General features: G+C 44.4%; 1 protein-coding gene across 1 annotated transcript in view; it reads right to left on the reverse strand.

Annotated features, from left to right (window-relative positions):
- Positions 1–5,565: 5,565 nt before the first annotated feature.
- pvrl2l (PVR cell adhesion molecule related 2 like) overlaps positions 5,566–16,385 on the reverse strand; it is a gene marked incomplete at both ends in the record, with an annotated part of 250,474 nt that continues 239,654 nt past the window's right edge. The window contains one exon of the mRNA XM_083982310.1: positions 5,566–6,266. Coding sequence (XP_083838436.1) covers positions 5,566–6,266 — 701 coding nt within the window. The remainder of the gene's footprint in view (positions 6,267–16,385) is intronic.

The following is a 16,385-nucleotide window of genomic DNA, read 5'->3' on the forward strand; positions in this document are numbered from 1 at the left end:
TAGCAGCCCCCGCCCTCGTCATGGATCTATTGGTCCTCGTCCCTACGTCACCACATTCAGGCGCATCCCTTGGCTGCACACACAGAGAGGACCGCCCCTTTATGCCGTTCTCTCTCCTCATTGGATAAAACTTGTAGGATACAAGGAAACTTTTCTCCTCGGTTTACAGCAGAGCAGAGTGACTGACAGACCCGTGTTTCAGACCAAACACTCTATAGAAGTGATTGCTGTCGGAAGATACAACTATTTAAGACACAAACATTCCGCTTACTTCTGCTTTAAAGTCTTAAAACAAACCTTATTCAGAAGCTCATTTAAATCTCGGTGAATCTCATCCCTGATGCTACTACCTGTTCCTTTGACCCTGAACTTGTAAATTGCTCTGGATTACACGGTCTAATCCGTACAGATAACAGATCACATTTTCACACCAGATATGTAAATGAGGCCTGTGATGTGTTTTATAAAGAGAGGAGCTTCTTCAGGTGCGACCGTGTGCAGGTAAAAGAAAAAAAACAGCAACAGCAACACGTCCTGTTATAGATGTGATGAGGAGGCTGAAACTCCCCGAGCAGCAGCAGAGCAGGTGCAGGTGCAGCGTTGTGTTTCTGCACCGTGCTGGTGAAAAGGCACCGAGCGGAGACCAAGAAGTGGGAGTCGGAGTATTTATAGAGCGATAACACTGCTGCTGCTCTGCTTAATTAATTACCCAAATTTTTCCACAGAGAATCGTTTCAGGAAGGTTTTCTCTCTCTTTTTTCTTTTCTTTCTTTATTGAAAATGGGTTGTGCAAAAACAAAAGTTATGACCGACGATGAGTTTCCTCACTGAGGGGTACATGCACGCTACAAGGCTCGGGGAAATTAATTAGGCGCCAAAAAGTTGCGATCACAGTCGACTGTTTCTGAATTAAAGTGGTGTGGAGAAAGAAAAAAAAAACCCCGAAAAATATGTGCTGAGGCAGAAACAATGGCCAAACAAAGGGGTAACAGTGAAACGTGATTAAACTCAGCGCCTCTGAAAAAGGCAGGAGGTTTATTTTTGGGGAGTGAAAATCATTAACATTTTAAAGTCTAATAAGAAAATAAGATATTTTCCATCTGGTTAAAACATAAATTACAGTCGGCAGCGTCGCGCTGTGAAGCAGATATATAATAGAGTTGAAAAGTGGAGCTCCTGGAGCGTGCATGCCCCCCCCCGCTGAGCTGAAAACACACTTCAATCGTCGAATCCAAACTGTATAACTGCAGTGATACAATAAACAAGTCGTACTGCATGTGACACACGTGGCAACAGAAGAAGTTTCATTATGGCTGCTTCTCGGTTTTCTGCTTTGAGATTAAACCGTTTGATTGACAGAATAAACAGGTTACACAGTCAACAACAGGGGACCTGCGTTTCCTAAACAGCTGAAAAAAATCAATCAGCTTTTTTTTTTTCTTTCAAATTTCAAAACGTCTTCATATCTCAGTTTGTCGAGTTTGTTGTGTTCAAACCCTCAGAACAGGAGCTGTGATTCATTTCTCTTTAATTATCATCACTGCACTATACTTCTGTACACACTCCTGAGCGGGAGGATGAGCGGATGAAAAGGAGAGCAGACTGGTGGCGGATGTGAGGAGGAGGTGAAGTCTCTTTACAGCGTTGGATGGAGAGCGTCACATTCTTTATCCTCGGTTCCCTTTGTCATAAATATTTACCTGTGATGAACATTTTACAAAACCACCTGCATGAAGACGACTGACATGATACAAAAAAAAAAAAAAAAACCTCACAGCACCTGGGACTGCCACATGATCCAAGCCACCAAAGTCAAACAAACACACACATGACACACAATCACACACACACACACACACACTGCACATCTTCAAAGTAAGCATGTGTGTGGTTGTGATGCGACACAGCAGCAGAAGGATCAAACATTATTTTAATGTTCGTGTTTCAGCGTTTCAGCCATGGAAACGGGTCTCAAAATGTCGCCACTGCATTTTCAAAAAAATAAATTTTGTTGTATCATAAATATATGTCTGACATTTATAATAAACCAAACGGCTTGAAAATTGGTTGAATATTCAGTGAGTTAAGGTGATTTTAATGGTTGATAGACGTCTGCCTCTGTTGACTAGTGCAGTAAGTAGACACGGCTTCCCCCTGACCAAGATGGCCGCCGCGTTGACGTATTCCACTCAATAGAGTTGCCTGGGAACGCGGCATCTAGTCAGTATATATCTATGGACGTCACGTAACAAGTTTTCATATCGGGACTGAGACGTCCTCTCTTTTTGACTTCTAATTTTTGGAGTTGGTAAACAGCGTGCAAGCTTCCCGTGTCTCCCACAGCGCCACCTACAGGCCCGGTGTATGAACTACAGCATCTGGAGTCGTTTTCAGTGGATCGTTGTGTCTCCACAGAACGAACAAGAAAAAGCCTGTTCAGTCTACCGAGCTGCAGGGAAGAGGAGGAGCACTTCCACTACACTGAGCTCCACCTTCGTTACAGTAAATACACGGCCGTGACTCCATGTTTCATTATTAGAAGAACTAAAAACCACAAACTGCAGGTGCACGACATATAAGTTTACCTTTTGTTTTGTCATGTGCATCCTACACCACTGATTGAGCTTTTTTAAAATTGAGCTGAATTTGTTAACTAAAGACTTGATCATGGTGTCTTCTCCCTCTCTGTCTGACCCGAGCTGCCTCTTGAAAAAAAAACAAAAAAACATTCTGGATCTGAAGTAGGCTAAATGAAAACTAAACTGTGTGAACAAAGATACATATTCTATGTCACAGTTATATTTTGATTCTCTCTGTTTGTCAGATTCAGCTGCACCGATCCTCACTGTGTCGCCTCACAACCGCTCCAACATTAAAAACAAACAAAGAAAAAAAACCAAACAAGTCATATAATTCAACAGTTGATTAAAACACTTCCCATTTGGTGTCTGAAAAACAAAAACAAATTAAAAGTTGGAAGAAAAAAATAAACACAACAACCTGGAAACCAATAAGGCAAATGTGTTGCAGAAACACACGGCGACGTCTCAGTCCGCTCTGAAGAAAGAAACGTAATTAAAGACGATTAAAAGCTGAAGTTTTGCATGTTCAGTGAAACTCTCTGGATCAACGTTCACCGTTAATCTCAATGTTCAGGTACAGATGAAGAATCTCAGAGTTCAGTTTCACACAGCGAGTCCTTCTAACTGAAACGTGTCTCGGACTTTGTCCTCGTCTGTCCAATCAGGAGACACGACACGACACAACAACACGTCATAATCCGGCTCGTAGCCTGAGAACATTCTGCGGGATGTGGGAAATAAAAAAGACATGAAACAGAGCAGCCTTCGACAAAGCCGGTGAATATTTAGCGACCCAGATAGGAATATAAATACGAGTTATCCCCTTCTCCCTGCACACAGTCGTTACGACACTCGTCTAAGCCGCTCATTATGTAAATAAAGACGGAGTGGAATAAGACGGAGATGTAAAGTGTGTGTGTGTGTGTGTGTGTGTTTGGGAAAAGAAAACACACACAATCTGTGCAGGATGCATGAAGAGGAAGGAATAAAGAAAAAGAGAGCAAGAGAGAGAGAGGAAAAGAGTTGAGAACAAATAAAAAAGAGCGTTGTTGTTTGTTTTGTTTTTTTAACCCTTAAAGGAGAATTCCGATCATTTTTTTGACCCCTAAATCGTTGTCCTGATGGTCACCCAGTGGTGGTTGGAGCAAAAAACGCGACTAAAATTGATGCAGGCAAACCGGAGTTACCATGGCTACCTGGCCAGCGCTAGGGATAGCAACAATGCTAACCCATGGGGGCAATTCTTTCAACCACAACAAAAACTCAAAAAACAATCAAATATCTCTGGTACATGACTGGAATCCTTAGAGACACCACTGAACTCATATAGTGTAACAGTATAAACAGTATAAACTTTGTGTTTTTGCATGTAGCCACTCACCTCAGATAGCTGAACTCTGAAACATCCTGGAAAGACATTACTATCTCTCCCCGCCACAGAAACTAACACTTTGTCCTTGTTGAGATTATTTAATTTACAAAAATAAATGCAGTGGTAATGTCCGTAATATCTCCGACCGTTTATTCTTGTAAAGAAATCATCACAACAAGGACAAAGTGTTAGTTTCTGTGGCGGGGAGAGCAGGCGCTCTGTGATAGGATAGTAATGTCTTTCCAGGATGTTCCAGAGTTCAGCTATCTGAGGTGAGTGGCTACATGCAAAAACACAAAGTTTATACAGTTTATACTGTTCACTATATGAGTTCAGTGGTGTCTCTAAGGATTCCAGTCATGTACCATAGATATTTGATTGTTTTCTGAGTGTTTGTTGTGGTTGAAAGAATTGCCCCCATGGGTTAGCGTTGTCGCTATCCCTAGTGCCGGGTAGCCATGGTAACTCCCTTTTGCCTGCATCAATTTTAGTCACGTTTTTTGCTCCGACCAACACTGGGTGACCATCAGGACAACGATTTAGGGGTAAAAAATGACCGGAATTCTCCTTTAAATGAGTCGTTACCAAAGCGATGGGAGTGCGTGAAAAGGCTCCTGGTGCTTCTGCTCCGTAGATCAACACCGTTACACAACAGTAACAACAACAGCAACAACAACAACAACAAGAGCAACAACAACGACAACAACAACATCTACAACGGCAACAACAACAATGACAACAACAACAATTGTGCTATAGTGACACGGCGCCGGGTAGCTAGCTGTACAGATGATGCACGTCGCTAATGCCGCGCGTCAGCTAGCACACGCTGCTAATGTCACTTCAGTTCGATGGCGTCCGACAGGAAACCAGGTGATGTCACCTGACCTGAAAGTCATTGTCGTCGGCAGAAAGACAGCTGCGAAGTTCGGCGTCGACGTTTGAGCCGACGATGATGATGATTGTTTTAGTTTTTTTTTAAATACTTTTATTTTGAAAACAGGAAGGCCTTTTCAGAGTAGTGGCGGTTGGTTTGGGTGTTTGCAGCTTTGCAGATTCTGTTTTTGTTTCTTCAGGTATAAAATACAAACACGTGGTCACTCAGCACAATCACACACCGACCGGCAAAGCTGAAGAAACACGGACGTAGCGGTTAGCTAGCTAGCTAGCTGGACGTAGCGGTGATGCTAACGTAGCAGCATCGCGTCACAGCCGCTCTTTTCTTTGCTCTGCGCTCTTTTTGTTTTTTTGTTTTTTTAATATATATATATATATTTTGTCGTTTGATCACGTTTGTGACACACGTCCGTCTCCAGGACACAGTTAAACACACACACTGCACGATCGCCACCACAAGACTTCCCTTCATTTGGACTTTTCTTTCTTTCTTTCTCTCTTTCTTCCTTCCTCTTTTTTTTTTTTTTTGTTAAAGAAAGCGACACGGTTGCAGTCAAGCAGAGAGGAGACGACCGACCAATCAATCGATCAATCGGGTGGCGGGGGGTGTTGTGAAGCAGGTGGGAGTTGTAGCTGATGGAGGCGATGTTGGCGGCGGCGTCCTCCTCCTTCACCACGTCCTCTCCCTCTGTCCAGTCGTCTGTCCCCGTCCTCTCAGACGTAGATGGCAGTCCGGGAGATGACCGAGCCGTCCCGCTGAGACTCCATGTCGTCGTCCAGATACACGTCCATTTCCTCTTCGCCGCCGCCGCCGCCTCTGTGCACGTGATAGGCCGGTGGCAGCATGTTCCCGCCGCCGACAACGCCTCCGACGCCTCCGAACCGGTCGTACTGCTCCTCCTCCTCCTCTTCCTCCATGCTGTCGTCCAGGTCGAACTTCCTCCGCTCGCCGCCGTCGTCACCGCCAATCAGGATGTCGTGTGCGGAGGGCGTGCTGCCGGCGGCGACCGCGTGGTGGTGCAGGTGGTGGTGGAAGTCGTTGGCGTTCTCCGTCAGCGTTCCCGTGGCGTCGCAGCCCTCGCGGTACGTGTAGATCGGCCCGTTGTTGTTGCCGCCGCCGCCGCCCGTCCCGTTCTTGCCGCCACCGCCGCCGCCATTATTATTTTTCCCGCCGGCGCTGAACAGCAGGCGGGCTTTGTTGCCGTAGTCGCCGCCGCCGTTGCTGCTGCCACCGCCGCCGTTGCCGCTGCCCGTCGCTATGGAGTCGCCGCTGCTAGCGTAGCCGCGGCGCTGCTGCTGGCGGCGGCCGCGCGTTAGCAGGACGCCGACCAGCGTGACGACCAACAGCAGCGCCAGGAGGGAGCCGATGACGGCGCCCGCCACCACGCCGGCGCTGGGCGGATCCTCCAGGGCTTCTGCAGAGGGGGAGGGGGGGAAAGGGGGATGATGGAAGATGGAGGTGGAGGAAAAGAAACAAAAAAAAGGGAGTTGGAGGCTGTTTGTCCAGTGTTGTGTTGGGATCAGCCGCTCGCTCGCTCTGTCCAGCTGCGGGGGGGTTAGGGGGGAGGGGGGTTAAGAGGGGGCGGAGTTTGGGTTGTTGTTGTTGTGGCAACGCCCCCCTCCCTCCTCCTCCCTCTCCTCCTCCCCCCTCCCCCCTTCTGTTCCTGTTTCATCACTACTGCACCGAGGCCAGTGAGGTCGGTGTGAGGTTGGGTTGGTGTGAGCCAGGTTTGCCTCTCCACTGAGTTTTTTTTTTACAGCAGCAGAACAACTAAGTGACCGGTTCAGTGGCGTGGTGTGTGTCTGTGGCGGCCCACACGCACACACACACATAGACACGCACACATAGACACGCATAGACACGCACATAGACACAGGACAGACAGGCAGAGAGGTTATTTGAAGAAGGGTCAGTGGAAATGCACAGTCGTGCTTGGAAGAAAGAAAAAAGGAAAGCTACACCCCGCCCCACTCGTCACACTTCACCAAAACCAAGACCCATGACGAGTCAGCTTCCTGTATAGACCCAATCTCCTTGTTTACAACTACTTCCGGGTAGAAAACCAGCACGTAATTTGAATGAGAACAGTAACAAACAAGAGTTTAGCTAGGCTATATAATCATATTTTTCATGCCCTATCACCGTTTAGACAAATCTGAAATGATTGAAGAAACATCTGTGTGTGTTTTGTGTTGCTATGTGTTGTATTTATTCAGTTTAGGGGAATCACGGTGTCTAGAAAGCATCAGTGGCTCAACTGGCTGGGACAGCTAATGGCAGTAGCTAAGCTAACGGCGGTAGCTAAGCTAACAGCAGCTAAGCTAACGGCAGTAGCTAAGCTAACATCAGGACATCAGCTGTTAAAACCCTCCCGTTGTGCGACACATGAAACTACTCCAGTTAGCTATGTCATGTTGTAACTCAGATTTATACGCCTTTTTAGGAGACTATAGCAGCAGCCTTGAGTGTATTGACTCCATTGGGAAAATTGAACGTGAACACAGATTATGGTCGATCGTTTCTCCCCACAGTCACTAGTAAGTAAAATTTTGGACTCATTTTTCACAAGCCACATCTCCTCTGAACATTTTGACATGAAAATGGCAATTTTCAGACGGACACATCAGGAGAAAATGAACTTTGAACGCCCGCAAAAATTATTTAAATCATTTTCGTCATGCTAAATATGGCTGAAAGCAGTGTAAATATTTAATACAATCATAAGAAAATATGAATATTTCACTTTTATCAACCTACAAATTTAATAAATCCACACACACTCATGACCACGCCCACTTAGGAGACAGGAAGTGTAACCATTTCATATCACTGGAGCAGCCTCTCATGGGGTATCTTGGTATCTGGTAACACTTTATAATAAGCACACACTATTAAGCATTAATAAATACTGAAGTCATCATTTATAACACATGAATACTCATTAGTATATGTAGTTTATAAACACAGTTAAAAATGTTTTACTCATCACTGATAAGCACTAACTGTATTTATAAACTACATACTAATGAGTTTATGTAGGCTACCTCTTTCTATCATCCCACTCTCTCTCTCTGTCTCTCTCTTTCTTTCTTTTTTTCTATCTACCCCTTTTCTCTGTGTTTTTACTTCTTTCTTTTGACCCCTCTATCTCTATCTCTTTCTATCTATCCACACCCTTTCTTTCTTACTGCCCCTCCCTCTGTCTCTTTCTTTCTTTCTTTCTTACTGCCCCTACCTCTTTCTTTCTTTCTTTCTTTCTTTCTTTCTTTCTTTCTTTCTTTCTTTCTTTCTTTCTTTCTTTCTTTCTTTCTTTCTTTCTTTCTTTCTTTCTTCCTACCCCTCTCTCTCTGTCTCTTTCTTTCTTTCTTTCTTTCTTTCTTTCTCTTTCTTTCTTTCTTTCTTTCTTTCTTTCTTTCTTTCTTTCTTTCTTTCTTTCTTTCTTTCTTTCTTCAAACCCGTCAACTGTTACACATGCAGTATTTCAACAGTTGCTTCTACCTTTTTAACATTTTCTTCAGCTCATTCAGCATTTCTTCAGCAATGGCGTTCAGCTGCTTTCAGCATTCACACGCATTTCCTGCTGGAATTAAATGCTTCTTTTTCTAGTATTTAATGCTGAACTAATGCTTAATAGTGTGTAGGCTACTTGTTATAAAGTGTTACCGAGTATCTTTGACCTCACCCCCCCTCCTCCCCTTCCTCTCACCTCCCCTTCACCCCGTCCCTGCTCCTCTCTTATCAGTCATCTAGTCACACGGCGCCGTCCGAGTCCAGATCTCAGGTAAAAAAGCTTCTCAGCGTGCGGCGCTGCACTCGCGCCAGGACGAGTTTAAAAGAGGATTCACTGCAGGAGCGGGGGGGCCCGGCTCAGTCAGGGTGGGGGGGTAGAAGGGGGGATTTGTACGAGTGGATTCATGCTGAGCTAAAAAAGAAGCCGAACAGAGGACAGAGAGGAAGGTTGGAGAGTCGATAGTGAAGTGAATCGCATGTAACGGTAACATCGGTGTGCAAGTTGCATGCTGTCTCTTTATAGCCTATATTAGGGTACAGCTGGGTGGGCGGGGGGGTCTGAGCCCCTCCCTCCCTGATTTTATGCAAATGTCGGGCGACGGCGGTTGTGCCAGAAAACTCCTGGCTGGCAACCGCGGCAACGAGTGCCAATCAAACGATCTGAAAGGAGCCCAGAGTGAGGTGAGGAGCCAGGGCAACAGACTCACAGATCACACCGGACAGACAGACAGCAGCTAATGATGCACCGACACAACCAGTGTGTGTCTGTGTGTGTGTGGTGTGGTGAGTATAAGGAGCCTGTGATTCATACAAATAGTTCATTAAAGGGATAGTTCACCCAAAATTGAAATTTCATTATCTCCTCCCCCTCATGTGGACTAAGGGCTGGGAGAAGTTTCAGAGTCCTCTGTGGCTTCTCTGAGTTACAGGGGGTCTCGGCGTAGCAGTGCATGTCCATATAACGGTTGCAAATGGATACCAACTGTCTTCGTAACAAAAAGACACACCAAAAAACATCCAAATACCTCCATGCTGCTCGTATGTAATGTCCGTCTTGTATTGAAGCCCCGAAATGCGAAATTGTCCCGAATTTTTTTTTATAAGTCTATTTTTCAAGCTTGTTTTGTAGCGGAAGCTTCTCGAAGCTCCTCTTCCCGGTCCGTCAAATTTGGACGAACCGGGAAGAGGAACTTCCGCTTTTTCGGGACAATTTCTCATTTCGGGGCTTCAATACAAAACGGACATTACATACGAGCAGCATGGAGGTATTTGGATGTTTTTTGGTGTGTCTTTTTGTTATGAAGACAGTTGGTATCCCTTTGCAACCGACATGCACTGCTACGCCGAGACCCCCTGTAACTCAGAGAAGCCACGGAGGACTCTGAAACTTCTCCCAGCCCTTGGTCCACATGAGGGGGAGGAGATAATGAGTGCAATTTCAATTTTGAGTGAACTATCCCTTTAAGATGAGAGGAGATAAAAGAGTGTGGTATATCAAACAGAGGCTGTGGTCCCTCGCTCGCAGGGGACAGAGGAAGAGGAGGAAGGCGATGCCAGGGTGAGACAGACGGGTCGGGCTGAACGAGGCGGGGCTCTGGGGACAGGAAGTGATGTCTAAATTAGGGGACAGAGTCTAACTGGAGTGACAGAAGGCGTTAAGGATGATGGATCCAACTTTCCCTGTCCTAGTTTTACTCCTCTTCCTCTCTCTGTCTCTGTCTCACACACACTCAAACACACAACACAACACAACACAGCGCTACAGTATTTTTTATTTATCGTGCCGTTTGTATTGGAAGCATTAGCGGCGTTTTATTATCAGGAGGAGGCCGAGTGACAGACGGCTGAGGAACGGCCTCCTCTGTGCAGCCTGTCATCGTCCGTCTGTTAATCAAATAGTTTAAAAAGCCCATTACGCTGCAGCCGGCCGTAAAGAGCAGCGTTCCTGCTGAGCTCCATCACAGCCCACACCTTCATTCTCCTACAAATCTGAGGTCACGTTCAGCAGCGGTGGATTCATTCTCTCTACAGTTTCCAGAAGCCTATGATGAGGAGTGAAGTTTAAAGGGATAGTTCAACATTTTGGTAAATTGGCCCATTGCCATAATCCCTATAGTCATAGCAGTAGGTTCGGTTCCTTTAATTGTCGGTGCAAGCTATTTTTAGAACGGCGGAGCAGAGCCGTGAGCTGCTCAGAGCTACGCTACGGAGGCTCATTATGGGATTTCTTGGTTTCCCTTATCAAACTCATCAAATACTAGGGGTGGGAGAAAAAATTGATTCACATAAATATCGCGATATCTTTTTTTTTTACGATTTTTAAATCGTTTTTTTTTTTTCAAAAATCTTTTTTTTTTTTTTTGAATTTTTTAAAATATTGTGCAATGTGCATTTGTTCGCCTTTTTTACATACAGAGAGTACAGGTTTTGAAAAGGGTTTAAGTTCACTTTATAATGGAGTATGTTCATTTCTAGGCTCCTACAGTATTTGTGTGCAGATAAATGTAAAAATGCTAAAGACTAAAAATCGAGAGAATCGGCAATATCGTAGAATCGCAATTTAAATCAAATCGCCATCCAAAAAATCGTAGAAGAATCGAATCGGGAGAAAAGCATATCGTTCCAGCCCTATCAAATACACAATCCAACAACTCCACAACGCTCTGGTGGACAAGTTGTGACCTGCACATTCACCACGCTATGAGATAATAACACAACGTTACCAGACAGAGTTGTTTTAGAGATAAATACATAAAAATAAAAAATAAAAGAGATAAAATGTTGAATTCCTCTTGTGACCTCAGCGTGACTTTACATTTCTGTGAAAAATCTGCACCGACAGAACTGATTCCTCTCACAAACAAACACCAACGGGTCTGAGACGCAGCAGCAGCAGCAGCAGATTCACCATCAACGTCGGCGTCAAATCTCAGTCGACGGCGATTTAGTAAACACGGATCTGTGAACATATTCTCTCCCCACCCCATCGCCCAAAAAAAAAAAAGTGAAAAGAGAGGGATGAAAAAAAAGAGGCAAGACTATCGTTAGCAAGAAAATAGGCCATGCTTGTCATCCTGATTTCTCATCAACAGCAGCAGCCTGCCTGCATTAAGAAGCACGGTGATAAATGTCATAGAGAGAGGCAGGGGAGCTTATATCAGTCTCTGTATTAGTGTCATGTACATGGAGGAGATTAGGGTGAGGGAGGGAGGGAGTGGGGGAGAGAGGGAGGGAGGGGGGGAGAGACCCATGAAAACTATCCATTTCTACTCACTTACATTCACGGCGGTGGGGATAATCTAAATGAGAAGATTTGGGATGTGGAGAAGCAAGGTGGAAAGAGTTAGAGAGGAGGGGAGGAGGAGGAGGGGGGGAGAGTATGAAAATAGTGGAATCTAAATCATCTTTTGTTGATCCCTCCCTCTTCCTCTCTTTCTGTTTCAGTCCACGGGCCACACCAGACTTAACGTGACAAGTTTTGAAAAGGTTCAAATCCATAGATTATATTTAGTTTAAAGGGATAGTTCAACGTTTTGGCAAATTGGTCCATTGCCATAATCCCTATAGTCATAGCAGTAGGTTTGTTACCTTTAATTGTCGGTGCAAGCTATTTTTAGAACGGCGGAGCAGAGCCGTGAGCTGGGATTTCTTGGTTTCCCTCATCAAACTCATCAAATACGCAATCCAACAACTCCACAACGCTCAAGTTGTGACCTGCACATTCGCCACGCTATGAGATAATAACACAACGTTACCACACAGAGTTGTTTTAGAGGGAAATGCAGAGACTGCTTGATGAAAAACTGTCCCTGGGCTGTTTATAACCAACAACTGAAACACTAAGGAAATGTATAATCACTGAGAATTGTACAACAAGTTGAGTATACAGTAGAGAAAACACAAACATACTATTTCTTAAGTCCAGTTGTCTTTAGTTTATGGGTTTGGTGCTGATGGAAAAATAGTCATAGAGTTCATTCAACCATGTTGATCTTGTGTTCTGTCTTGCAGGAAAGTTTTGTGAGAACGTGAACAGTTTTAATTATCAAAGTGGCCTTGAAGAGAGCTGATGTATGCAAACAGCTTTGAGAGGCAAAGTTTCAAAAGCACTGTACGCTGTTGCTAGGCAGCATGTGTCTTATGAGTAGCTACTCTGCATTGTGCTGAAATACTGATGAGTTTCTGTACTCGGGGAGCTCCTCTCATGACTCTGCTGTGGGAGATTCTGTGCACGACTTGAATAAAGAGACGCTGACTTCACGATCCTGAGCGTGGCCACTTCTTTCACCCACAGGTTCAGTTCAGATCTGCTTACGTAAATAACCCTAACCCTGCAAAGCAAAGAACTGTTTACTTCCTGGTAACATTCAAAACGTATTTATTGATAGAGAAGATGGGAATGACCAGAGAGGAAAATATCATTTACGTAAAGAAAGGCTGCGTCCGGTTGTGGTGTGAATTTGTGGAACATGATGAACTCTAATGAACTCTCAAATGATAGATAGATAGATAGATAGATAGATAGATAGATAGATAGATAGATAGATAGATAGATAGATAGATAGATAGATAGATAGATAGATAGATAGATAGATAGATAGATAGATAGAGAGTTCCACGTGACTTCCCTGAAAACATGAACCATCTTCTAGTCTTCGGTACATCATAATATGGTACAGTATGGTTTAATATGACCGTATATAGTTTTCTAAGGGAATCATAGACACTAAATTCACCTTGGAACATAGGCGTCATTTACGCTGGGGACGCTGGGGACATGTCCCCACCACTTTTTGTCAAGAACAATTTTGTCCCCACCACAAAATTAACTTAACATTATCCTAATGAAGAATGACGAAAAAACGTTGATAAACTATGACAAAATAGGCAGCCGAAACAGTGTGCACGGCGCAGAGCTTCAGCCGGAGCCAACTCGCAACAATGTAGCTGCGATTAAAGAGTTCTCACAGCCCGGAGCGGGCGCTGCGCGCGTCCTCGCAGGCGCTTGGCTGGTCACACAGGGAAACAGGAAAACATTTGCTGAGCTTAACAGTTGTTTTAAACACTACTGCCACCCTGTGGTTAAAATACGTAACATCACCTTATGAGCACATGACTGGCAGAGATCAGATGTGGCCGCTAAACCATAGACTGTATGGGCTAAACCTGCAATTATTACATTAGAGACGGTGCTACTGATTACTGGTGGACATGGGAGAAAGTGTACCGATTAGCATCTCAAAATAAATGTGTTAGCGAGAGATTGTTCTCGTAGTTATGACATAACACAACAACAAAACTCAAGACAAATACATGCATGGTGTAAGTAAATATATTTGGACTTAATACATTTTGAAAATGATTGTAGGCAGTATTTGACACAGAACTAGAGGCAAACCACATATAGGCTATGTGCTGCATTCTGTTTTAAATAGGCTAAATAAATTCATTCATGATTCTGATGGTGTCATTACAACAACAAAATCCCTGCGGTAGGCTACAGTGTGTAAAAAAAAAAAAAATCCAGAATTGACTGAGCTGTTGATAGCCTGCCCCATAATCCTGCATTGAGAAAGAAGAAAACCACGTTGGCACCGCTGGAAAACCCACATTTGCTGAGCTGAACAGTTGTTTTAACCACTAGCCTACTGCCACCCTGTGGTTAAAATACGTAACGCCACCTTATGATCACATCTGTTGGCAGAGATCGGATGTGGCTAAACTTGCAATTATTACATTATAAATTGTGCTAGCTACTGATTACTGATGGACATGGGAGAAAGTGTAACGAGAAGGCCTATAGCATCTCAAAATAAATGTTTTAGCAAGAGATTGTTCTCGTAGACATAACACAACAACTAAAAGCAAGACAAATATAATGTAGGCCTATGGCGTATGTAAATATATTTGGACTTTATACATTTTGAAAATGATTGTAGGCAGTATTTGACACAGAGCCAGAGGCAAACCACAATATAAAAGTGCTGCAAGGGGGGGGATTATGATGGTGAATCGTAATAGGCAGTAGATCTATTGAGCAAGCCCACGTCTCTCAGTGCTCTGGTTGGCTCATACAATACGACGATCAAAGTTGTGTTTATTTATATAGGCTACCCATATGTTTTGAGCACAGCGCATTCAGTCACGGTGATTACACTTTCGCGCAGATCGATATTTAATCCTCGGAATTTTAGTCATTTCCTCATTTAGTCATTTTCTCCAGCAGCACAGTGATAACACAGAAGAGCAACACAGCAGGCAAGTCTCTTGGATCCATTGTTTCGGCCTCGCTGTGCTCTCTGCTGATTGGCTTCAGAAATATTAAACTTATTGGCTGTGTTTATCAGAGGGCAGAGCTCATTAACATCTTGTAAAACGCCGTAAAATACGCGCGTTTTAAACAAGTAACGCGCGCGTATTTTACGGCGTTTTACAGCCTTCGGCAAGAGCGGCGTAAAATACGCGCGGTTTAAATGTCTAGACGGGCGTTTTTTACGGCGTCTTAAGGATCAGAGGCGTTGGATTAGTGGCCAATTGTGACTCTTTTGGCTTTCCATAGGGAGCTGCTTCTCTCTCTCCGCGCCGGGAAAACATCGACCACTCGTCTGTAGCCTACTCGGTTTTCCACACACACAGGTCTGTCTCAAGCTCTGTATGTATGGATGTGTGTGTGTGTGTGTGTGTGTGTGTGTGTGTGTGTGTGTGTGTGTGTGTGTGTGTGTGTGTGTGTGTGTGTGTGTGTGTGTGTGTGTGTGTGTGTGTGTGTGTGTGTGTGTGTGTGTGTGTGTGTGTGTGTGTCGTGTGCAGACGCAACTGACAAATATTTATAGACGGACAAGCAACAACTTAATTACCGGCGGTAATCATCATTTTATTTTGAAAGTTTAAATTGACCGGATTCTCTCGCCTTTTCTGTGCCCGACTTCCTGTCTGGTACGATCCGTCTATCCAGCTTGACAACGGCGCTCACGGCTCGCGTGAAAAATAGAACAGACGCCGAACTGAAGCGCGTCCTCCACTCGGGGTCGATTGTAGGCTACCTACCGGATGAGACAGCACCCGATATATGCTTAATGTTTGGGTGCAAAGTCACTGTTAACGAAATCAACATCTAATCTGTCCCTTCAAAATAAAGTTTGTAACGTGTCTGTTTGGAGCAGCTGCTGACAGTGACAGTTCCTCATCACTAAACCTGAGCGACCATCAGATCCTTCCTCACTCACGTCGTGACGACGGGACAAAGTCTTTTGGACATATATTGTATAGGCCTATTCTGTGTATTTTCTCTCTATAACCGTCTTGTTTCAGTTTTTGCCGGTTGGAAATCATCTGGCACACCCGCTGTTTCTCTGTGTTTCACTCACTCTCGATGCGCATAGATGTTATAAAAAAATAAAAAGGAAAAAACACAGATGCGCAAATTGAAATGACCTACTGTAGTGTAATCTAACAATTCAATGACCACAGCTGATCACCAGCTTGTTATGCCCCACCTGTCACGTCTCTAAACACAACTACGGGCTTCTTTTTTTTTTTTTTTTTGCTGCGATCCGGCGGAGAATTAAAAAAAAAAAATGCTTGTGAGTCCGGCCGCATCGGGTCCAGGGTCCAGGCTTAAAACACTGGTCGGACCTGGTCGGGTCTTTGCTAATTTATTTGCTCAAACTTGGAGCCAGACCTGGTCCAATAGGAGACCAGAGTCTGGTTGAGAACGGTAGTCTTTGACGGTCTGGGAAACGGTGTCAGGTGCGGTGCGTCGGGGGGGGGGGGGTCATTGTCCCCACCACTTTTCAAAGTAAACTGACGCCCTTGCCTTGGAATATGTATATTGCATGTTTTTTATTGTAATAATGTTCAAAATAAACATTCATTCATCCATTCACTCAGTCTTCCCATGTTACAGTATCTCACTCTGAGGCCAGAACCTGATTCCTACCTCCCAAAGAGCCAAATTCTACTTATTCTAGGTGTGTTTTCTAATATATTTAGATGATAATCAGCTTGAGAAACCTTCAGCAGCTGC

Source organism: Trachurus trachurus (assembly GCF_905171665.1).
Source record: "Trachurus trachurus genome assembly, chromosome: 11".
In the NCBI taxonomy this organism is placed as follows: Eukaryota; Metazoa; Chordata; class Actinopteri; order Carangiformes; family Carangidae; genus Trachurus; species Trachurus trachurus.